Raw genomic sequence first — 22,433 nt, 5'->3', positions numbered from 1 at the left:
GCCTTCAGCATGGTGGTATCAGGATGCTTCCAATTAATGAAATGTGGAGATTTAACTAAATATAGTGTTGATATTTATTTTTATTTTTTTCTCTGTATGCTTTGAATAGTCATACATGTTTTCTCCTCATCATGTTTAAGCAATTAATAATAAATGTGGTATAAAATAAAACAGCAATATGATTTTTAATTTTTTTTTAATGTTAAACTACATGTATTATACTTTGCAGACTCTGCCGCTAATATGCTATTTTTGGAAAATATAATATTAATGTTGTTTTATGTTATTTCTGGTGATTTATAAAGTGAGTAAAAAAAAAAGCTGTATTTTTGAGTGAGATTTACATTTAATTGTTTTAAACTTTAATACTAACCTCCCCATCTCAGGAGATTCCCCCACCTGGTAATTACTAATATTACCTAATATTTCTCAAGGTTAAAATCCCACACATCATTTCTCAGCAGTAAAGAACCCAAAGTGCCTGCAGTCAAAGCGAATCAGGCTTCACTCATCCAAAAATACTAAAGAATTAAATAATGGATTATATTATAGGGTTGACTTCCAAAACATTATGTTTGTCCATCATCCGTCAATAATGCAAAAACCACAATGGATCTGTCCTTGAAGATATAATCATGTGAAGAAATGTAAACAAAAATGACTCTGAATCGATAACAATGTGTGCACAAAAGTTACTGAATGAAACAGTAAAGAAACGGTGAAACACACACACACACTTTAAAAGACCCTACATAGCACTTACCAGCAGATGTTTGCGTGTGAAAAAACGCTAATGATTATACACTTGTCATTGCCAATGATTGACCACGCGTGTGACCACGTGTGTGTGTGTGTGTGTGTGTGTGTGTGTGTGTGTGTGTGTATCAGCGTGGACTCCGGGTCCACAAGAGCATCTGCTGTACTCCGCCTCTCGCCCACACCGTGCACTCCATTATCCCCCAGCGCAGCGCTGCAGGTGCCACATTAAGGTGATGTGTTTAATCATCAGTTCAGCCAAAGGACCGCCCTCTTCACCTGTACAAGAAAAACACAGAAACACTCACTTTCTGTAAGAGCCCGGGACCAGTCTTCTACCAAGGGCTGGAGTGTGTGTGCGTGTGTGTGTGTGTGTGTGCACGTGTGTGTTTTGACTGTGTTCATCTTTGTGTTCAGGGCACGGGTACAGTGTCGGATTGTGAGAGGCGGTTGATGAGAGTTACTGCACAGGTGTAATTCGACAGGTGTGTGTGTGTGTGTGTGTGTGTGTGTGTGCGTGGCTGCAAGGAAAGTAGCAACACAGGAAGTGGGATTTTGGGGTGTTTTTTCATTGAACATTGAGGATGTCAAACTCCACCGTCAACTTCTACGCCCTGACTCAGTCCTTCAGCTCCTCGGACATCATCGTCATAGTAACCTACTTTCTTCTTAACATCGCCGTTGGCATCTGGGTGAGAGTCAGTTGTGTATATATATATATATACACATATATATGTATATATATACATATATATGTGTTTGTGGCGTGTTCTGGATGCTCGTGTGAAACAGTTTTCTCTGTCAGTCATCATGCAGGGTGAGCAGGAATACTCTGAGCGGATATTTCTTGGCTGGACGGGACATGGCGTGGTGGCCGGTGAGTGTGTGTGTGTGTGTGTGTGTGTGTGTGTGTGTGTGTGCGTGCGTGTGTGTGCGTGTGTGCGTGTGTTCGTGTGTCAGTAAGCTTTGATATTATTTGGCTTGTCATCAAATTTAGCCAAATTATATATTAATCCTGTGTACCCTGACGTGTAATTTGTGGATTCAATGTCATGATACTTCTGTTCAGATTAAGAATTCACATTGAAAAAACGAATACATATATGAAATATAATATACATTTATAAAATACAACACATTGATGAAGATTACTCCTACGGTTTCATTTAAATAACAGTTTGCGACCGGAAAAAAGGGTGAAAGAGAAAAATCCAACAAAATAATACAATACGTGTGTATCAGATTCATTTTATTTCATGACCACTCAGATTAATGTTGTAAACCTAAACTAACTCTAAATAATGTAGTTAAAATGAGCACCACCCCAATTAGCTAAAAAGCCACTTAATAATGCACACCTTATTCTCAAGAGCAAGTACTTTTACTTTCGATACTTAAAAGTACCTTTTAAGTAAGCTTATACATGCAGAACTTTTCCTCGTAAAAGAGTACTTGTTAAATTGCTGCATATACTTTCACATAACCATATCTCACCTCTGAGCCCAGATTGGAGCGTCTCTCTTTGCCAGTTCAGAAGGCTCGGGCCTGTTCATTGGTCTGGCCGGTACCGGAGCTGCTGGAGGCATCGCGGTCACTGGCTTTGAATGGAATGTGAGTAGACATTATGGGATGCTTCTCCGTCTGTTGATTAAATGAACACGTTACAGATGGAATGAAGCAGAGCCGGTCTGATCATTCATGTGCAGACCAAAGAGCTGAAATGAGTTTTTTTTGCACGATGCATTTGTGTTTCAACCTTCAACAGCTGTTGCAGGTAACTGGCTGCAGAGGGCGGCAGCAGAACATGGGCAATGCTTTAGAACTGTGGAACGGCAGAACATGGGCAATGCTTTAGAACTGTAGAACGGCAGAACATGTGCAATGCTTTAGAACTGTGGAACGGCAGAACATGGGCAATGCTTTAGAACTGTGGAACGGCAGAACATGGGCAATGCTTTAGAACTGTGGAACGGCAGAACATGTGCAATGCTTTAGAACTGTAGAACAGCAGAACATGTGCAATGCTTTAGAACTGTGGAACAGCAGAACATGGGCAATGCTTTAGAACTGTAGAACAGCAGAGCATGTGCAATGCTTTAGAACCGTGGAACAGCAGAGCATGTGCAATGCTTTAGAACCGTGGAACAGCAGAACATGAGGCACACTGTACACAGGCCTGGACATGCAGAACACCTACAGAGTTCAACGATGTGTAGTTAACCTCTCCGTCCTTTTTCTGTCTCCTTTCCTTCTTCCTCTCAGGCCACCTATGTGTTGCTGGCTCTGGCCTGGGTATTTGTGCCTGTCTACATCTCCTCAGGGGTCAGTTTGCACACACACACACACACACACACACACACACACTGATCTATCGCTGCTTGTCAAGGCTGGTTCAGCAGGTACATTTAGGTGCCAAGAGACATTCCCCACCTTAAAAAAATTCCAAATTCTCCAACAGGGTGTTTCACGATACAGCACACACACACACACACACACACACACACACACACACACACACACATACACCAACTCTCAAACAAAGAGCGTGAACTACTTTATTTGTCTTCTTGTCTAGAGTTACCAGCTGCTAATTAGCAGCTATTCTGCATAGCTGCGGTGTGTTGAAACGTGTGTGTGTGTGTGTGTCTGTGTGTGTGTGTGTGTGTGTGTGTGTGTTCAGATCGTGACAATGCCAGAGTACCTAGGCCGTCGTTTCGGAGGAGAGCGGATCAGAACCTACCTGGCTGTCCTCTCGCTGCTGTTGTCCGTCTTCACAAAGATATCCGTACGTCAAAGTCACACACACACACACACACACACACACACACACACACACGCACAACTTCACCTCCTAGGAGATTGAATCCTTGTTGTGTTTCTGTCTCCAGACTGACCTGTACTCCGGAGCCTTGTTCGTTCAGGTGTGTCTGGGATGGAACCTCTACCTGTCCACTGTCCTCATGCTGGTGGTCACGGCTCTCTACACTATAGCAGGTACACACACACACACACACACACACACAATCACATTGGAAAAAAGATTCCCACGACACACACTCCTTTCAGGTGGTCTTGCCGCCGTCATCTACACCGACACCCTCCAGACATTCATCATGATCATCGGGGCGATCATCCTGACGATCACTGGTATGCGTATCGATCATCTTCATTCATAAACCAACACCGATGTTTGAGGATCTTGCAGTTGGAGTGTGTGTGTGTTCCTTCGTCCACAGCCTTCAACAAGATCGGTGGCTACGGCAACCTGGAGCGCGTGTACCGCATGGCGGTGCCCAGTAAGATCATCCCCAACAGTACGTGCCACCTGCCGCGCGAGGACGCCATGCACCTGTTCAGGGACGCCGTCACCGGGGACCTGCCCTGGCCCGGCATGACGCTGGGACTCACCATACTGGCCACCTGGTACTGGTGCACCGACCAGGTACATTTACACACGAACAAAAAACAGATGTGGGTTGTCATGCAGTGCCTCTAACGGCCACTAGAGGCTCGCTTGAAAGAGCCCTTTCTAAATTGATGAAAAATGAATTAAATACATTGTAAACATTACAACATACAGGTGTTGACATTTTCTAAGGTGTTTTCTCTACAATAAAACAGGAAGTTTATTTTATTTATTTTTTAAAGTAGTTAACTACAGGAAGTAGTTAAGTAGTGTCTATTTAAGTCTATTTAAATCTATTTGAATCTAAAAACTGGGGAAGCTGGCATGAAGTAATACCACTGCTTTGCCTAACTGGATTTACTTGAATCCAGTGGTTTATATTTGGAAATTAAACAGAAAGGCAGCAGGAGCACAGTCTGTAGACTGTCCATTGCATTTAAAATAAAAACTGTGTTCACGCGACCACAGAAAAGTAAGGTTGGTCAAAGTCGAACAAGGAAGTTGTCCCACACACAGTTTTGGTAATAACCATAGTTACTAACTGTCAATCCACCTGAAACCGGTTGAGGCAACAACAGAGCTGGGGTCAGCGACAATTTGTCTTTTTTTTTTTTTTATTTACAGCATTCACTTTTGGTCCAACATCAGTGATTTAAAATTGCACATATATATATATATATATACACACACACACACACACACCAGTTATCAACACAGCAGCCCGACCCTAACACCATCAGTAACCAATCACAGAGCTATCAACACCAGAGCCTGACTCTTATATCGGGGGGGGGGGGGGGGGGACATAATCGGGGGGGACGGGATGCATGTCGCAGATACACTTACACATTTAAAGTAAACAGTTCTGAAAAAGAAAAACAGTTGAGGGATCGCTAACAATGTTGAAGTGCCTGAGTTGGCAGAGGAGATCAAGGTATCAGTATCTGCCTCTACGACGCGTTATACCCCTCAGACACGACTGAAACCATCCGGCCTGAAGGTGATATGATTAATTGACAGACAATACCTCTTAAAACATATTAAATCAAAACAGCCAACTCTTGTTGACACAGTCAAGAGAGATCCCTAATGATAATCCTCACGTTGCGCCTTCGGTGGTTTTAAAAAACAGGAAACGACACGCGTGCCAGAGATGGAGAAGATTCCACACCGCAGAGTCAGCGCTTCTCCATCCTCCTCCCCGCCCCCACTACCTATCAGCCTTGTTGTTCTGAGACGCCTTCTTCTGCAGCGCTCCGCCTCGCGCCTTTAAATGTCTCAAATTGCTCAGTTTTGAGAAAGACACGCCCAGTATCCCCGAGGGGTTGCCCGGCGAGTCCGTCTTCCGGTAACTCGGGCTGTGGCGCCGCGGCGACCGCCCCGAGCGCGTCTCCGGGCGCTGCTGGGCCGAATCAGACTGCCAGTAACGGTGTCCTCCGATCACCTGGACGTCGGCTCGGGCGGAGCGTTGAAAAATTCCCGGTTTGGCCGCGATTACTTTCGGTCCTCTCTGTCGCCCGTCGCGAACCGGAGACTTGGAGGACTGGAACAACTAGAACGGAGAGAAGCGAGGAGGGATGAGTCGGACATCACGGAGCCCAGAAGAGATGCACATGGTGTTTTATTTGAGAGGTTACAGGGGACTGGAAATCCTCCGCTACACATTTCACACATGGAGTACCTCAGGGATCAATCCTCGGCCCTTTACTTTTCTCCACCTGTATGATAAAACATGACATTTTTATGCGTTCAATTCCTGGATCTACTCCTAGTTTGATTACAATGATGCCATGAGACTGATCACACTGCAGAACCTTCTTCAGTTATAGTCATATTTCTAATAAGTTTCCTTTTTCATCAAACCTTAAGGCTCATAGCAAGAAATATCGGTGAGACATTTGCTAATAGTTTGAAACACCATCAATATAAAGTCTCCAGGACACAGTGCTAACGGTAGCAATCTATTTAAGCTTCCACAGCCTTCTGTATGAAAGCCAGTTGGTCTTAAACACAGACTGAATCCAAACAGAACATTGCCAGTGTGGTTGAAAATGGGGGAAAATGGCTACATGACGAACAAATATGTCCATAAATGTTTTTAATCCTCTTTTTAAAATACGGAAAGATATTCACAGTAGCAGCTGTATCGTCACAGAAAATTCCAACCTTAAGTTTGACTTTCTGGAAAACTGTAATCTGGTTCCACAACAGTCAATACAACCTTTTTAAGCTTTAAGCTAGAACTACAAATAATCTATAAAATCACACATGATATTGTATCGACCACCAATTTTAGCAGCTTTGCAGCGTTTTTAGAATTGTTATTATTATTTTAAAAATCGCATTGTTTTCATTGTTCTTTTAATTGTATCCGTTATTTGAATCTACGTGTATTTCATTAAACCATTCATTTCCTGGTTTTACATCTTTGAGGTGCTGTATGAATAAAGTTAGTACTATTATTGTTGTTGTTTGTGTTCCTCTCTGTGTGTGTGTGTGTGTGTGTGTGTGTGTAGGTGATTGTGCAACGGTCCCTGTCTGCGAAGAACATTAGTCACGTGAAGGGAGCATCGATCCTGGCTGCCTATCTGAAGATGCTGCCCTTCATCTTCATCGTCCTCCCCGGCATGATCAGCCGAGCTCTCTATCCAGGTGCGTGCACAAATATGTGGACCGACATTCACACCTTTTAATTGTCAGGTAGTGGCTTGCTTTTTACCCTGCCGCTGAAACACAACCTTTTTTTTTTTGCTGGGATTTATAGACGCGAGAGCGCGTCTGTGTTCTTCCGGAGCTGCTTGATCATAACAAACTCTTGGGAACCTCTGGCCTTATTTTGTGTGATTACTCATTTAACATCGCAAATTTATTAAAAAGATTACGGGAAGCACGGTTGAATCTGAGGCTACTAAAAAACACACAAAAGATATACAATTTAAAATGATATAACAAAGGCATGTTCTCACAATTAGGAAGCGACGAGTGGCCTTTTTGCCTTTTTGGAAAAACAACGTTCTTTTAAATTGCTTTACTTTTCATTATAAAGTGAATCTGTTGATTTCAATTCAAGTAACGGTTAAATTGTTTAGTCTTTAAAATATGAGACAACGGTACAAAATGCCATCACAATTTCACAAACCAGGTTTTGGATCCAGAGTCTAAGAAAAAGATTTTTATGAAAACTGAAAAAAAAAAAAGAACATGGCAAATAACGTGGCATTTTTGCTTGATAAATTAATTTAAATGTTAATTTCTGGTCATGAATTTCTGTTGCTTCGTCAACAGACGAAGCAACAGATTACAACTATTATAAATATATAATATAATACTATACTCTTGTACGTATCCTACGTAATATAATACCTGTCCTATGTGCCGATGTGGTGACTGGTGTCCCTGTCGGCGGAGCTGCTGTGATTGGCGGATGAGGTCACTGCTGTCTTCCGTCTGGCTGGACGGCCGCAGATCCAGCATGCTCTGGGAGAGGCGGGCCATCATGTTGACCCCGTCTCCTTGGCGATGCCCGCGGCCCGACCCCGTCGTCGCTCCGTTGATCGGCGGGTCGCTCAGCTCCGGCTGGGAGCAGTCGTAAAAGTCGTCCTCCGACGCCGTGGAGTTGCACGAGGGCGCGTCGTCGACCGCTCGGTCGCACAGGACCTTGGTGCTGTCTTGGCTGCCGTCGCCCGTGCTCCCAGAGTCTCCGCCGTCGCCCTTGGATGCTACGCGGCCGCGGACGGGCGCCGGCTCCTCCTTTGCGTTGAAGCCGTCGAGGCTTTCCAACGGGTCCATTTTCATCAAAGAGACCTGCGTTTGGCCCGGCTCCTCCGAGGAGGCGGGGTCTATGACTAACTGCAGAGTGCGGCGCTTCGGAACAGGAGGCGCGACAGTTTCAGCGTCGGGAGTTTGCTCGTCGTTGTTTGCGGGCTGTGAATCGGCGGTGACGTCGGGCGGTGGCGGCGCGTCCGGTTTGTGCGTGTCTGGTATTAAAGGGGCGCCCGGCTGCTGAGGGGGCCCGCCGGACTCCGTTGCATCCGTCTGGTCTTCATTCGGAGCCGAGTGGGTTTCCTCTTCGGGTTGTTTGTTGGTTGGACTCACAGGAGTAGAGACGTCTGAACTTGTATTCCCAGAAAGGTTTTCTGTTGCTCCTCCAGCTTTTGCATCCCCACCCGAAGCAGGTTCCTCAGTCTTTGCTGGAAACAGCGGAGCACTGAAGCGTATCGCCCTGCTGGTCTCGAACCTCTCCGACCTCTGTAAGTGAACCTGATTGGCTCGCTTATCGTCCCGAATGTTGATGAAGCCAATCACGTCGCTCGCGGGGTCTGGCTCCGGCCAGATGGGCAGGTACGGGATCAGGTACACCTTCTCCAGATGGGCTAATCCCGGATGTAAGGGCGGCTCTTCAAAGACATGCCTCACACGCTTTTTCATAAACTTAAGCCCAGTTGGATGCTGGGACGCCCTGTTGCTGGAGTTTTGGTCAGAAGAAGTGGGACTCGTGTGGGTTCCCGTGTTAACCAGGGCGTACTTGGGATTGATGAGCTTCCTGGCAATAGCAGCTGACACCGGAGGAGGAGCCACGTGAGGCACCAGCTCGGGGATCGGTTCATCGACCATGGGGACCTTGTTTAGAGACACGCCTCTGGACACGAGGTAAAGGTCACAGAACTGCAGGTCGAAGGTCTCCACCGCCTGTCCCGTGATCACAGTGATAAGGTTGCGGTCCAAACGAGACGAGGACCAGGTGAAGCTGGGGGGGGAAACGAGGACATGGAAACATAAATTCGCAGAAGTGACTCCCTTATTTAACAGCTTTATTACGAGAGCACAGAGATGTAATGATGAATAATAGGTCATTATAGATGACAATGAAAAAAAGGTCTGTGCGTGTTTGAAGGTTTATAGTCGTGGGAAAATGCTGCTGCATTTTTATAACAATGCATTGTTGCAACATGGCCAAGGGAGGATTATAGCATATTTCAAAGTATACTAAAAGTATAGTATAGCGTAGCACAAGTTGTTTTTCTTTGTCACAATATTGGTGAACAATGTTTCTGTCACTGTGTAGCTGTCAGCTCATTCATCTCAGTGTTCCAGATGGAACTATTTGGTCAAACAGTTGCCTTTTTACACATCCAGCAGACATGGAGCAACACATTTATAGGTGTGTTTTTGGCATATTGAATACTTGAAATATTCTGTCTGACGCTGACTTGGTTTAACTTTTTAATGCTCATATGCTGAAAACTGCAGCTTGGATCTGGGGGCGAGAGCGCCAAGACTAAACAAAGACAGTAACGCTACAGTGAGCTGAAAGATACCAAAATACGCCTTATATGAAATACTTTGATATAATATATAAAATAATGATTCAAGCAACATACTGCTCACCTGTATGAACCAGAGATGGCTCTGTCTCCATCTACCAGGAGGAACTTCTGGCTCAGGGCTCCACGCACCTTCTGTGCTGACCGTGTGAAGAACTCCACACCTCCAGAGCAGCGTACACGCATATTCTACACACACACACACACACACACACACACACACACACACACACACACACACACACACACACACACACACACACACACACACACACACACACACACACACACACACACACACACACACACACACACACACACAGGATTAATGCTGTGTAAAGATAGGGCTCTTGGGGATTTAGTTTCAATGAGAGAAAGGATATTGGTGAAATAAAGGCGCTAAAACAGAAAAAAAAAGACAAAAAACGAGAAGCAGTTCTTCTCTAACAATGCCACCATACACTTGTGTTGGCTGACTCTGCAGGTTGGAGCATGGACTGTATGTGCATGCTTGTGCGACACACCCTGCGGTGTTTGCCTTTTGGCCCTGTGATAAGGGTGTGGTTCCTGGCCCAGCGCGGTTACTTCGTAAAGTAAACGTTCCGTGTGAAATCTCACAGGGGACGCTGTCGTAAAAGCTCATAACAACGGCGGAGATGGCAGATAAGAAGGAGAAAAGAATAAAAAGAAAAGTGAAAAGAGAGCCGGAGGCTTGGCGGGTTAACGGCGCGTCGGAAAAGGAAGAAGGAGAGAAATGAAAGAGAAACATGTCGCAGAAAGTAAAGTGAGAGTGTGCACGGTTTGTCTAACTGTCTGCAGGAATGTGCTTAATGTCCCAAAAGCAGCCAATGAAACGTGAAATGTGTTCAGTCACCGCCTGGACCAGTTCACCTCATGTAGGCAAAAGGAAAACAAAGACATTCCACTTGTGGCTAAACAACTAGCTGCTGCATGCATCTTATCAAGGCTTGCAGGCAAAAACCTGTTTCACTATGTCAAGCCGGTGCCCTACTTTTAAACATTCTATCCTCTATTTGGAAATGGGCCTTTAACAAAACAGGTTTTATTTAAAAGGTTGTAAGTGGAGCGTTTTTTTTTAAATAAACAGTTTTCTATTATCATATACTCATCAGGAGTAGCCATCTGTCCAACTAGCTCATCACCCGCCTTATCAAAACATCATCTGTGTGTGTGTGTGTGTGTGTGCGTGTGTCTGCATGCATACCTTTAGGTGCCCACGGTGCATATCAGCTCTGCCACACATGGAAAGAAAGCAGGGGACCGAAGCCGTGTCAATGATAATGTACACAGGAACTTTGCGTTTGTAGGCCGCATCCAGCAGGTCTCGAAAGATATCCACGTCTGTAAACACGTCCATCACCACGGCTATCACCTTCACACACACACACACACACACACACACACACAGAGGAAACAAAAGGCGTTAGTGTTTCCTGGTCTGTGAGGGTGGGTTTAACAGAACAATATTACACTCATTAAATACTCAAAAGAAAGCTGTGCACTTGTGAGAAGTGCATCTAAACAACCCTGAATATAAGAATATTTCAATATTTAAAAAAATAATATGTCTGAACATAGACGTCCCGTAAGGAGACGGCTCGACACACACAGTGCTGTGCAGACTGGGGATAGAGTGTGTAGTGTCTGGACAGAGCGTGTTTATGTGGGTTCAACAATACATTGCTAATGAGGACACGGTACTCTTCACACCCGACGGGGTCTATGCACTCTTGACCCAGTTCAAAATGTAAACAAGGTCATTTACCCAATGAAATAATCAAGAAAAGCTCTGGAAAGAAAGTTCGCGAACCTCGAGTTTAGAATATGTGTTCGCAGATTTAACGCCGACTTTATTGGGATTATACTTTTGCACGATGAATCCGAGAAAAACTAGAAGACATTGCCTGTGAAAAAGTATTTCACACTACAACCCGGATCAATTTATCTTTAGTCTTTTTTTGTCGCCCCGAAGGCAAAGCTCGACTTGCATATATGCATAACTTGAAAATGTAAAAGGTCACGTGTGGAGTTGCTGGCATGTGACCCAGTTGCTGGCGTCACAGCATATTTCTCCAGATCAGACTTGTTTTATTGGAACGTTGTTGTGTGCATGTTGTGCGAGTGTGAGAGGAGCCTTGAGGGAACGAGAAGAAGGTCTGTGAGGACAAGACAGAGGCTGGTGATGAGGTGTAAATTAGTGAGACACTAGATTAGATTCAGTCCAGATTTACGGCCCTGTCAGATTATTTTTTTGTGGGTGGGGGGGAGGAAACTGTTGAAATCGGTTGAAGCTGCAACCTGCAGCGTGTGTTTGTTGTTCTTGACCTGTGACCCCGTCGTGACGCTTGTGAAACGTATTTTCTTTACTTTGTGGTTTGTCGTGCTGTTGCAGCGACCTGCATGACACACCTGAGCTACCACAATATTGACAAACCGTGATGTAATACACGCAACCATATTTCAGTGTTATGATACTTTTACTGTGGTTATTTGCGTGTTGTGGTAGCCTACGTTCGCTGTGGTGTTTTGGACTTGATTGTATTTTACAATGTGTTTTGCCCACCACATTTACATAAATGCCAAATATATACATCTTAAAATATAATTTAATACAATCTAACAGCTAAAACATGTTTACATCCTGTAGAATCAACACAACTTTGACACATACAAGTCACAAGTTACACAAAGAGCTATTGTACTGAAAATAGTGTTTTTTGATTAATCATCATCATCATCATCATCATCATCATCATCGCCTACCCTCTGCGCTGCTAAAATGCTCTTGCGCACCACCTCCTTGATGTGCGTGTTCCCCTCGGTTGGCGGTTGCGTGTATACGGTCACGCGCGTGACCCCTCGGTATGAGATACACTCGGGCCAGCCGAGGTCCAACTCGGCCACCGAGCCCTCGGACCGATCGGGCCAATACTGGAGCGACACCTCGCCGTCTCCCCCGAAGTCCCCGGACCCCGGCGTGAGGTTCCCCGGGCCGGGGGTCTCGTGTTTCGGATGGTGCTCGTGCCCGGGCCGGTAGGCCTCCGCCGTGTGAGCGATGCGCTCGAGCTCCGAATCCGAGAGGAACTCCCGCACGCCCTTCTCCTGGGCGAAGTCCCTGAAGGCGTCGCGGCCCTTGGTGACGAGCACCTCGAGAGCCAGCCGTTGGTCCTCGCTGTAGAAGAACTCCGGTTTGCCCTCGCTCACGCGCGAGTTCACGTGGTGATTATCCAGACATTGGATCTGAGACAACGCCATGGCAACCCCCCCAAAAAAAAAAAAATATATATATATATATATATCCACCGGTCAATAAATAGTCGAGTACCGAAACAGCCCTGACCCAGTTTCCACGCGTCGGTCCGACGGGTCAAACCTCGAGGAGGTGCGAGCTCTCATGTCGGTCCATAACGTGTCCGCGCGACCTGAGCTCGTGAGGTGGCGAACGGAGAGAATTCCATACAACCCGGTAGAACCGTTTCCTGAGCGCGAGACTGTCAGGTTAACTCATACACACACACACACGCACACACACGCACGCGCACACTCAGGTGTTGCTCGACGCCCAGCGACACGCCTTCACCTGACAGGAGGAGGAGGAAAAAAGAGCCCGTTTTCATGCGCTCCAGCCGCGGGGCCCGGCAGCTGTCTGTGCCCGGTGAGTCAAGATGGAGAGACGCGTTCATTAATCCTCCTTTCACAACGTGTTGAAACTTCTTGGTGATTCAAGCTAACTTTTTTCTTTTTGCGCTGACGAAGCTACTTTTTTCTTTCTTTTCTTTCTTCTTCTTCCTCTTGTCTTTCGGCAAAAAAACAAACAAAAAAACCCGTCGAGTTCCCCCGAAAGACAAACGTCTTTAAATATCAGTAACGTCTAAACTTCTCATTCTTTTTCCCTAACTTTTCCTTTTTAAAAACGTTGCTCCAGACAGAGAGAGTTCACCGAGGACTCTCCCCCCCCCCCCTACTCGCAACGGAAGCTCTGTCTCCGGGGGCAGAAGGGCGGAATGTCCGGCCGGCGGCTGGCTGGGAAACGGAGGCGCTTAACCCCGCCCTCCTGCCGGAACACAAGGATACGCAAATCCGGGTTTTCAAACCCCAAAACAGAACCTTTAAGACGGGACAGTGTAATACACTCACTATGCGGTGATATAATGTACTCTTTCCATAGGAGCGTAATTATTGTATTATTAGAGTAGTTGTATATAAATACATTTTTAAAAAAAGAGAAGAATATCAAGGAAAGCAATCTTAAGCAGGAGAATGTGAGGTGGGATCATTTTCCTTTTTAGGAAATGCAGTGCAGATACCAGACTTGCTAGTCAGTGTCTGCTTTTAAAGATTAAAAAGAAATTACTCATGCATGTGTGGATCAGAGTTTTATTTTAGTTCAAGAATACAGGGGTCAAGTTCAGGATAGATAGAGACGCACGAAACAGACACGGTTGACCCATTTTCTTTGCTTCACACAAGAGATCGTTGAACTGAGAATGTAACCTCCTCGTAAAGCTTGTGAAATCATAAACCAGACGTGTACAGAATGCAGCTCTCAGGTGGATGACAGACACACACGTCACATAAAAAAGAGTGCGTGTTGTTATTTCACAGAGCAGGGGAGGTATTTCATGTGTGGGTGTTCGTGGTTTTGCACACACATGCATTGGGGTTTTCTGTACATGCAATAATTATACATGTCCAGCTTATGTATTCGTAGGCAAAATGTTGTAATCTTTATTATTATGATTGGAATAATGAAAGGAGAACATTGTGTCATCTGTTGCATGCGATCTGCCCCAAGTGGAGCCATTTTTAACTCATAGCATTTCATATAAATAATGGAGTTATTTTAAATTAAAGTACTTTTACCCTATAGATCCTTTACCTCTCTATAAGTAGAAATTCAAGCCAGGTGAATTGTGTTACCTCTTCCTGACTTGTGTCTTCATATTTCAGACACGGTAGGATGTGTGGATCCAGAAGAGTGTGTGCGAGTGTGTGGGGCTGAGGTGGGATGCTCCAACATCGCCTTCCCCAAGCTGGTCATTGAACTCATGCCAAGTGGTGAGAATGCTGTTATTTCTAAATGTGTCGACTGGTTACTCTTTAATTATTTTTATTTTTTTATCCACATGCGCGTGTGTTCATCTGTGTGTTGTATTACAGGCTTGCGTGGACTCATGATAGCGGTGATGATGGCCGCTCTGATGTCATCGCTGACCTCCATCTTCAACAGCAGCTCCACGCTCTTCACCATGGACATCTGGAAGAAGCATCGCCAACGGGCCTCGGAGAAGGAGCTGCTACTGGTCGGCAGGTACGTCACTCACAGATCGGGGGGGAGGGGGGGGTCAGAGGTCAGAGGCCACACGTACATCAGGACCAATAAAGAAAAGAGAAAGCTGAAGGTGACCCCGATGTGTTTCGCTCCAGGATCGTGACTGTGATCTTGGTGGTGGTGAGCGTGGTGTGGATCCCCATCCTGCAGTCGGCCAACAGCGGCCAGCTGTATGTTTACATCCAGTCGGTGACGAGCTACCTGGCTCCGCCCGTCACCGCGGTCTTCACCCTGGCCATCTTCTGGAAGAGGACCAATGAGCAGGTAACACGCAAAACGAAAGGTTGTTTATTATTTTTCTTTTTGGCCAATCTATTAATAGTTTTGTCTATAAAATGGTGTAAAATGCCCTCAAAAGGTTCCTATAATCAGAATGCAATGGGATGTCTTTAAAATGTTAATTTTGTCAGATTTTTTTTGCAGTTTTGTTTAAATACATGACTCAAACAACATTGGTGATCCATTGGGTTCTGTTGATTAGTAATCCATTGATCATTACAGCACTAATTACTGTCAGAAACATATAAGTACGTTAGTATTTAATAATGTAAATAAACATCATTAAACTATACTGCACTGTTTGTCCTCTCCAACACTGTACTGCTGTTCGGTTTTATTAGCCTCACATGGGATCCAGCTGCCAACATCTCTCTTGGTGTGGAGCCTGTGTGTGTGTGTGTGTGTGTGTGTGTGTGTGTGTGTGTGTGTGTATGTGTGTGTGCACATGAATCTCTTTGTGTGTTACTCACCGGTTCTAGGAAGCGTATTGTTTATTATTCCTCCATTAGCATGAGTGTGCTGCTCCTTCACTTGAATAGACAAAAGTGTTTTTTCTGGCTGATAACAGAGTGCAAGTGACAGAAAGTGTGAGTATTGGAAGATAAAGGTTACCGGAGGGAGGTAAAAAGAGACAGCGCTGTTATAAAGGTAGTAAAGGCGTGTTTCAGCCCAGGGCTTCAGTAAAGACCAGTCCGCTGGAGCACGAGTCCCTGTTTTAATAGAGCACGTCCTGGGTGTGTCCGCTTGCCGTAAACACACTCACGATTAATAAAGGGGTTTTCCCCCTTTTACTTTAATATAACTATCACATTTTTCCAACTCTAAATGAAGTCACACAGAGTGTATTTTTGTTTGCTAACATCAATAAACCCCGAGTTGGTGATTTGACATTAAGATTAGCTAAAGATTTGGACATTTTTTTTACAGAATCCTATACTGACTTTGGTGATCTCCTGATTTTTCTTCTGGCTTTTCTTTTAACGTGCCATAATCTTATGACATATTATGGCACGTTATTTTTTTTAAAAAGTGGTCAGGAGCACTATTACGTAAAAAAGGCGAGACCTTTTTAAAAAAAAAACATTTTTGCTCACATGAACACTAAAAATGCTTGATGCCGTTGACTCACGGGGGTCAAAGGGCACACTTGACCACGCGGGATGTGACACACGCGCTGACTAGTCTGACACGGTGGAGAGCCAAACAATGCAGACTGGTTTAATATGGGAACATTAGCCGTTTCCTCTTTGAACCGCAGCGTCAAACAGTAACTTGCAAACATACCGATTAACCCTGCAATTAGTGTCGTCACCTCGAGGCAGACGCCGAGTCGGCCCGCATGCATTCGTCTCTACATCCCCCATTTTTTTTGGGGGGGGGGGGATTTCAATCCAAAACGTTTACGACAACATGACATTTACGTTGTTACAGCGACGGTTTGGAGTAATAATATAATAAGTTGTTTTTTAAAAAAAAGGACAGATGATCTGTGAGAAGGTAGTTTATTGTTGCGTTAAGTGGGAAACCACTCCGATCACATTCTTTAGCCGAAGGCTGGAACAAAGGCGGCGACACCGAGTTATTTGTGTCGCGGCACACGTGTGTGTTTAAGTGAGAAGGGACACACCGCGGAGATAGATTATCATGGTGGGAAAGTGAGAGTGTGGAAGGAACCGGACACACCCAGACATACTGACGCTTTAAGGAGCAGGAGGTTTTGCATATTAATTCGCATTAAGGCAATGTAATGTGCGTGTGTGTGTGTGTGTGTGTGTGTGTGTGTCCAGGGTGCGTTCTGGGGCCTGATGGTGGGTCTGGTGGTGGGTTTGTGTCGGATGGTGCTGGAGTTCTCCTTCCCGCCTCCCAGGTGTGGCATCGTGGACTCGGCACCCGCGGTGCTGCGCAGCGTCCACTACCTCCACTTCGCCATTCTGCTCTGTGGACTCACTGCCGTCGTCGTCACGATAGTGTCACTGCTCACACCGCCGCCCAGCCACGAACAGGTGTGTACACACACACGCACACACACAGTAAACAACAGACATATTAAGGTGTGAGTATTTTGCTCTTTGGTACACCTGTCGTATTATTTACTAAACTTTTTTTTTTTTTAAAGAGTTGATTCTGATGTAAAGGGGTTTATCTAAAGGTCGGCCTCTGTGATGTAGACAATCAGAGAGGCCAAACCGATCCATATCCAAAAGATCAACAACAAACCAAAGACAAAAATCTTAAGTACAGTGGAGCGATTGTTGCACAACAATAGAAAGACGGTAAATCTTAAATATTTGAAGCCAGAGAGCCATTTGTTACATTTGACATTATTCTGACCTGTGAACTCAAAATGCAAACATGCAATCGTATGTGTACAGATTGTAAAGCCCTCTGAGGCAAATATGTAATTTGTGATATTGGGCTATACAAAATAAACTGAATTGAATTGAAACAGCAGCTACTCTGAGCTCGCGACACATTTCAAGAGAAGTGTATTCAACCTCCCCTTAAACACACCGATAATTGTTGACAATGCTTGTTGTATACACAACAAGTGCAGAACATCTACAGTATCCCAGTATAGGTGAATTAGTGCACAAACAATAGTATCCATACCAACTGTGATGGCCCTGTGTAAGATGAAGAATTCTTATTAAGAACAACAACAAAAAGTGTAAAAAACACGCAAAGTAGTTGGGAAATATGCTTGATTTCCATTTTTTTCTAATCTCCCAGTTGTGTAACCTGACCTGGTGGACTTTGACTGAAGAGACACCGAGAGAAATCCCTCTTCAGAAAGTGTCCTCTGTCAGCCACCGTAGCTCCCAGGGTGAGAATATCCACACCATCTGGGAAAAAAACTAGACATCATGTGATGAACACAGCTGTTATTGTTTGAGTAACTTCCTGTGTGTGTGTGTGTGTGTGTGTGTGTATGTGTGTTGCAGGCTCTGAGCCGACCCGGCGGGGGACATGTGGTCGGGGGACAGGATTGTGTATCTCGGCGACGCGGCGCTCGGAGGAAACTCCAACTCCCAGAGTTCAGAGCGTTAGAGAGAGCGTGTTCTGGTCCAGGTTCTGCTGCGTTAATGCTCTTCTAGTGGTCAGCATCAACATTTTTCTCTACGCGTACTTTGCCTGAGCAGAGCATCCGATTTAACATCACGTCTCAACCTCTTGTTGACCTCCAAGATTTTACAGATTGTAACGTAAATCCTGCAGATGTAGCTTCAGGTGTTAGAAAATATTAAAAAATAAACACTTTTTAAACTAGAAAGCACTGAGAGAGCACAAATCTCCAACCCCACGCCTCTTTATGAAGACACTGTTGAGAATAATCTGCATCTGGATCCACGTCCGTATGAGATTACCACATAACGATATAGATAATTATGACATGGGGGTTTTAGAGTTTGAGAAGGCTATTCTACAAATTACAATGAAGCTTGTGGCTTGTAACAAGCTAACAGGAAGTTGTTAGCGTTAGATAAAATATGATATCTCAATAAAAGGGCGACACGCATCATCGGAAATTGAAAGCTTACAAAATATATGGTCAGAATACATTTTATGTGGTTTAAGTTGAATGTTTCTTCCACTTGTTTTGGTCTGTATGCGTAACAGTAATTATGTAGTTGTGTTTATGGCGTTGTGTTTGTCATGGTTTTGTGAACCCTCAGTTATCGTTATCGTGTTTTCATGCTATTTAGCTCGTTTATGTTGTTTGTAAATCTAAATTTCTCAACCTTTTTTTAATTTGCCATGTCAATTTAAATATACACAGTGGTTTGTATTTAGGAGTGCGATTGTAGCATCCGAATGATCTGAAAATAATAATTTCCAATTATCTTTTATTTGTACACATTTATCAGATTATAAATTGATGAGAACTTAAAATGGTCTTCAGCTCCTTTCTGCTTCACAACGGACTCCCACGAGGTTGAGAAACGTCTGTTGCATTGCTTTTTTTTAATGGTGAAATTATTATAAAGGACTTTGTGTTAATCAAAAGACAAAATATCCTGACAGTTTGTCCATCAAATGTTTATTCTTGTGATTTCTCAAATAAATTTAAAAGATATGTGCATCAAAGCTACAAGTGTGTGTCAAGTATTTATAACCAGATAATATCACTGTTTATTTGTCTTGTTTACAGGTAACTTACATTCACGAAGGAGGAGGTTTAGAGGCACAGACAACATGGCAAAACAAAGCAAACATAAAGTTACGTTTCACTTTTAATGAATATTTTAAATACAAGCTGTTGGGGAAAGGAGGTCATCGGGACTCAGTTGTAAAGGTGGACTGGAGGTCCACAACAAATCTTCATTACTGACTATAAATTCATTTCAGAATAATATGAAACCCACAGAAGTCTTTGAGTTACCTGTTGTGTATGATCAACATTACAAAAACAGCAACAACGGTATTCAGTTATTAATGATATAGGAAAGAGAAAAGAAACAACTCCTCAAATATTTGTCTTTTTTGCTTCACACTACATACATTATTAAAAGGTGGTTTGACATTTTAAAGGAGCAGTGCACACATGTAGCCTTTCACTTATCACTTATCAAAATCAGTGCAGCAGAACAAGAACAATTCCACGCATTCGTCTTCTTTGTCAAAAACCTGGCGCCTACATCACCCACAATGCAACTCGGACGTCGACATTTTGGGGCGTGCTATGTGCTATGCTAACGTGGCCTTTAGCCGTCTGCCTCAAGCAGAGATCTCATTTTAAAACTCTTCCGCCGCAGACCGACGCTGACTCGAGTGACATCACTTGAGGCAATATATCGCATCTTTCGCGCAGCCACAGAAGGCTTTATCCAACTTGTATAAAGTGCAGTATAGTTATTCCACCAAAACCCCAAAAAAAGTTCCCCTTTATGTATTTCTTGACAATATGTATATTGTATTTATGGTTAATGTTGTTAAATACAACATTTCTCATTTGAAATTACAAAAGCACACCTTCGGGGACTTCAATCAATATTGAAAATCGGCGTCAATTAATTCTCTGTCGGTGCATTGATAAAAAAAAAAAATCGGATGAACTATTTCATTAATATCTCCGGTTCGATATGTCGTCAGTGGTACAGCGGCTGGACGTATTCCGGCGGAAATATTCCCACTCGGCCTCGACAGCGCCCCCTCCAGGCCCGCGAGCCCGAGCAGTCCAGCAGGTCGATGACGTCGCCGCGCAGGAAGTGGAGGTGGGCGGTCTGCGGCGGGGTGTAGTCGCAGAGCGCGTGAGCCAGGCGGGGCTTCTGCACAGAAGACAGAAGACAAATCAGACAAAACAGCCGCGTGTTTAAAAGAAGACGTGTTTTTTTTGTGTGTGTTTTTTTTGGTTTACGAGGTTCGACGCCGCCGTGCTCACCCCCGCAACTGGTTCGGGGACGCGATGGGAGGCCCCGGGGGGTTGAGAGTAGAGGCGGGCTGTGGGGGGGGACTCCTGAGAGCTGCTTTTATAAGGGTTGGGGTACGGGTTACGTTCAGGTTGGGACGACGGAGGGTCTCTGAGGTACACCACTTTCTCCACGGCGATACTGTGAGCTCTGTAGAAATCCACCAACCGGTTGAGGGAGCGGAACGACTCGTCCCAGATACAGTACTGACCGCTGCCCTCCAGCACCCGGAAATGCTCCACCCTCACACCGTAGCTGCAAAAGTAAACAAGAGGTGAGACGGTCGGCAGGCCAGAGGAGACAAAAAGGGAGCAGGCGTGCGAGCGCCTTTATGCACCAGGCAGCCAGCGGGAAGATGGTGTTCTTCTTCATTCCTTGTTTATGCAGGTGGTGGTGATGTGCACACCTGTCAGTGTGGGAAATGCATCGCACGAGGTTATGAATCTCATATGTCAACACACACACACACACACACACACACACACACTGAGGAGCAAATAGTTGTCAACTATTTTCGTTGCTTCGGTCGTTTCTCAAATCCGATAATAGTTCTCTATTTTATAAAAGAGCAAAGTGAACGTCGTTTAAGTTTCGGATTGTGAGTCAGACAAAACACGCAATTTCAAGGAGCCACCTTTTGTTCTTTTGTTCACTACGTTCTGACAAAGCGTCGCTTAAATTATTACAATTGAAAATATTATCATTGATTTCCTGTCAATTTATCGATCCATTATTTCAGCTCTATTATACCACTTTACGTTTGTTTGCATTTATTTACAGAACTACGTGCATTCATGTTTACACTATTTGTGTTTACATGTTTCTATTTATAAAATTACATTTTTTTGTCTTGTTGTTTGCACCTTATGTTCATTGTTTTGTTTTTTTTTGTTCAGGGAAACACAATTTAGTTCCTCCATGTACTTTATTATGTAATTTAAATGGATGACAGTAAAGTCTCCCTTACCTTGCAACGATTAATACATTCATCAAGAAACAATGCAGATTAACCAATAATTAAAATAAGCGTTATCTAATCTAGACATTTCTGGGAGTGTAATATCTATTTACAAAATACACTGTTGTATATCAGCTATGATGCGTATTTCATCATATTGGTATTTATTATGGAAAGGAAACACAAGAGTACTTTCCACCATGAAAACTTTGCCTTCTGTGTTGTTTTTGTTTGTTGCTGTGCTGGTTTGTTGGGAGTAAATGCGTTTGTGTAATTAGTTAAAGACCATTTCAAAAGAAACACGCACAATGTACTATTACATACTTCAGCGTGTCCCTGCCTTACACACCTGAAGATAATCACTTAATGACTCCAAAAGAATGACGACACACTAACAGGGTTGAGTCAGCCGGAGAGACGTCAGGGGTTGTAGTGAATAAGTTGTCCTGTAGGGGTTGTAGTGAATAAGTTGTCCTGTAGGGGTTGTAGTGAATAAGTTGTCCTGTAGGGGTTGTAGTGAATAAGTTGTCCTGTAAGGGTTTAGTGAATAAATTGTCCTGTAGGGGTTTAGTGAATAAGTTGTCCTGTAGGGGTTGTAGTGAATAAGTTGTCCTGTAGGGGTTTAGTGAATAAGTTGTCCTGTAGGGGTTGTAGTGAATAAGTTGTCCTATAGGGGTTGTAGTGAATAAGTTGTCCTGTAGGGGTTTCATAGTGAATAAGTTGTCCTGTAGGGGTTTAGTGAATAAGTTGTCCTGTAGGGGTTGTAGTGAATAAGTTGTCCTGTAGGGGTTGTAGTGAATAAGTTGTCCTGTAGGGGTTTTAGTCAATAAGTTGTCCTGTAGGGGTTGTAGTGAATAAGTTGTCCTGTAGGGGTTGTAGTGAATAAGTTGTCCTGTAGGGGTTTCATAGTGAATAAGTTGTCCTGTAGGGGTTTCATAGTGAATAAGTT

At 44.2% G+C, this 22,433-nt stretch overlaps 3 protein-coding genes across 8 annotated transcripts in view; 1 reads left to right on the top strand and 2 right to left on the bottom strand.

The window, feature by feature from the left end:
- Positions 1 to 1,603: 1,603 nt before the first annotated feature.
- On the top strand, positions 1,604 to 19,184 carry slc5a10 (solute carrier family 5 member 10). Its single transcript, XM_034538606.1, has 14 exons — positions 1,604 to 1,633; positions 2,263 to 2,367; positions 3,019 to 3,078; positions 3,437 to 3,541; positions 3,645 to 3,750; positions 3,823 to 3,903; positions 3,993 to 4,198; positions 6,679 to 6,814; positions 14,458 to 14,565; positions 14,668 to 14,818; positions 14,935 to 15,103; positions 16,906 to 17,121; positions 17,849 to 17,942; positions 18,061 to 19,184. The coding sequence occupies exons 1-14, from the start codon at positions 1,619 to 1,621 to the stop codon at positions 18,252 to 18,254; spliced, it is 1,746 nt and encodes a 581-aa protein (XP_034394497.1). The 5' UTR covers positions 1,604 to 1,618; the 3' UTR covers positions 18,255 to 19,184.
- LOC117734515 (protein FAM83G) lies at positions 4,779 to 13,535 on the bottom strand. 3 transcript variants are annotated; one of them, XM_034538582.1, is made up of 6 exons: positions 12,271 to 13,535; positions 10,712 to 10,879; positions 9,551 to 9,675; positions 7,526 to 8,909; positions 5,844 to 5,880; positions 5,597 to 5,714 (listed from the first exon to the last, which is right to left on the bottom strand). In XM_034538582.1, exons 1-5 carry the CDS (start codon positions 12,760 to 12,762, stop codon positions 5,845 to 5,847), a joined length of 2,205 nt encoding a protein of 734 aa, XP_034394473.1. In that variant the 5' UTR covers positions 12,763 to 13,535; the 3' UTR covers positions 5,597 to 5,714; position 5,844. The 3 variants fall into 3 exon arrangements, with proteins under 3 accessions (XP_034394464.1, XP_034394484.1, XP_034394473.1); XM_034538573.1 differs by lacking the exon at positions 5,844 to 5,880 and having other exon boundaries at positions 4,779 to 5,714; XM_034538593.1 differs by having other exon boundaries at positions 5,595 to 5,880.
- Positions 19,185 to 20,205: 1,021 nt separating the features above from the next.
- The window catches only part of LOC117734532 (GRB2-related adapter protein-like), a 5,504-nt gene continuing 3,276 nt past the window's right edge, over positions 20,206 to 22,433 (bottom strand). The window contains exons 4-5 of one of the 4 annotated variants that reach the window (XM_034538621.1): positions 20,499 to 20,781; positions 20,206 to 20,385 (exon numbers count right to left, since the gene is read on the bottom strand). In XM_034538621.1, coding sequence (XP_034394512.1) covers positions 20,206 to 20,385; positions 20,499 to 20,781 — 463 coding nt within the window. Of the gene's footprint in view, positions 20,405 to 20,498; positions 20,782 to 22,433 lie in introns of all 4 variants that reach the window. The other 3 variants (XM_034538629.1, XM_034538638.1, XM_034538648.1) reach the window with 3 other exon arrangements.

The sequence above is a fragment of the Cyclopterus lumpus genome, chromosome 1 (assembly GCF_009769545.1).
Source record: "Cyclopterus lumpus isolate fCycLum1 chromosome 1, fCycLum1.pri, whole genome shotgun sequence".
NCBI classification, from domain to species: Eukaryota; Metazoa; Chordata; class Actinopteri; order Perciformes; family Cyclopteridae; genus Cyclopterus; species Cyclopterus lumpus.
This window is presented reverse-complemented; position numbering and strand designations above follow the sequence as displayed.

What these genes read in the sequence shown, in the direction of transcription:
- slc5a10 (XM_034538606.1), top strand. An exon ending in CTGTCTACATCTCCTCAGGG is followed by an intron (nt 3,079 to 3,436) that starts GTCAGTTTGCAC and finishes GTGTGTGTTCAG; the next exon opens with ATCGTGACAATGCCAGAGTA. An exon ending in GGCTCTCTACACTATAGCAG is followed by an intron (nt 3,751 to 3,822) that starts GTACACACACAC and finishes CACTCCTTTCAG; the next exon opens with GTGGTCTTGCCGCCGTCATC.
- LOC117734515 (XM_034538573.1), bottom strand. Translation starts at nt 12,762, where the DNA reads ATGGCGTTGTCTCAGATCCAATGTCTGGATAATCACCACGTGAACTCG. An exon ending in GCATTTTAGCAGCGCAGAGG is followed by an intron (nt 10,880 to 12,270) that starts GTAGGCGATGAT and finishes GTGTGTGTGAAG; the next exon opens with GTGATAGCCGTGGTGATGGA. An exon ending in CACATCGGCACATAGGACAG is followed by an intron (nt 5,715 to 7,525) that starts GTATTATATTAC and finishes TCTCCGTTCTAG; the next exon opens with TTGTTCCAGTCCTCCAAGTC.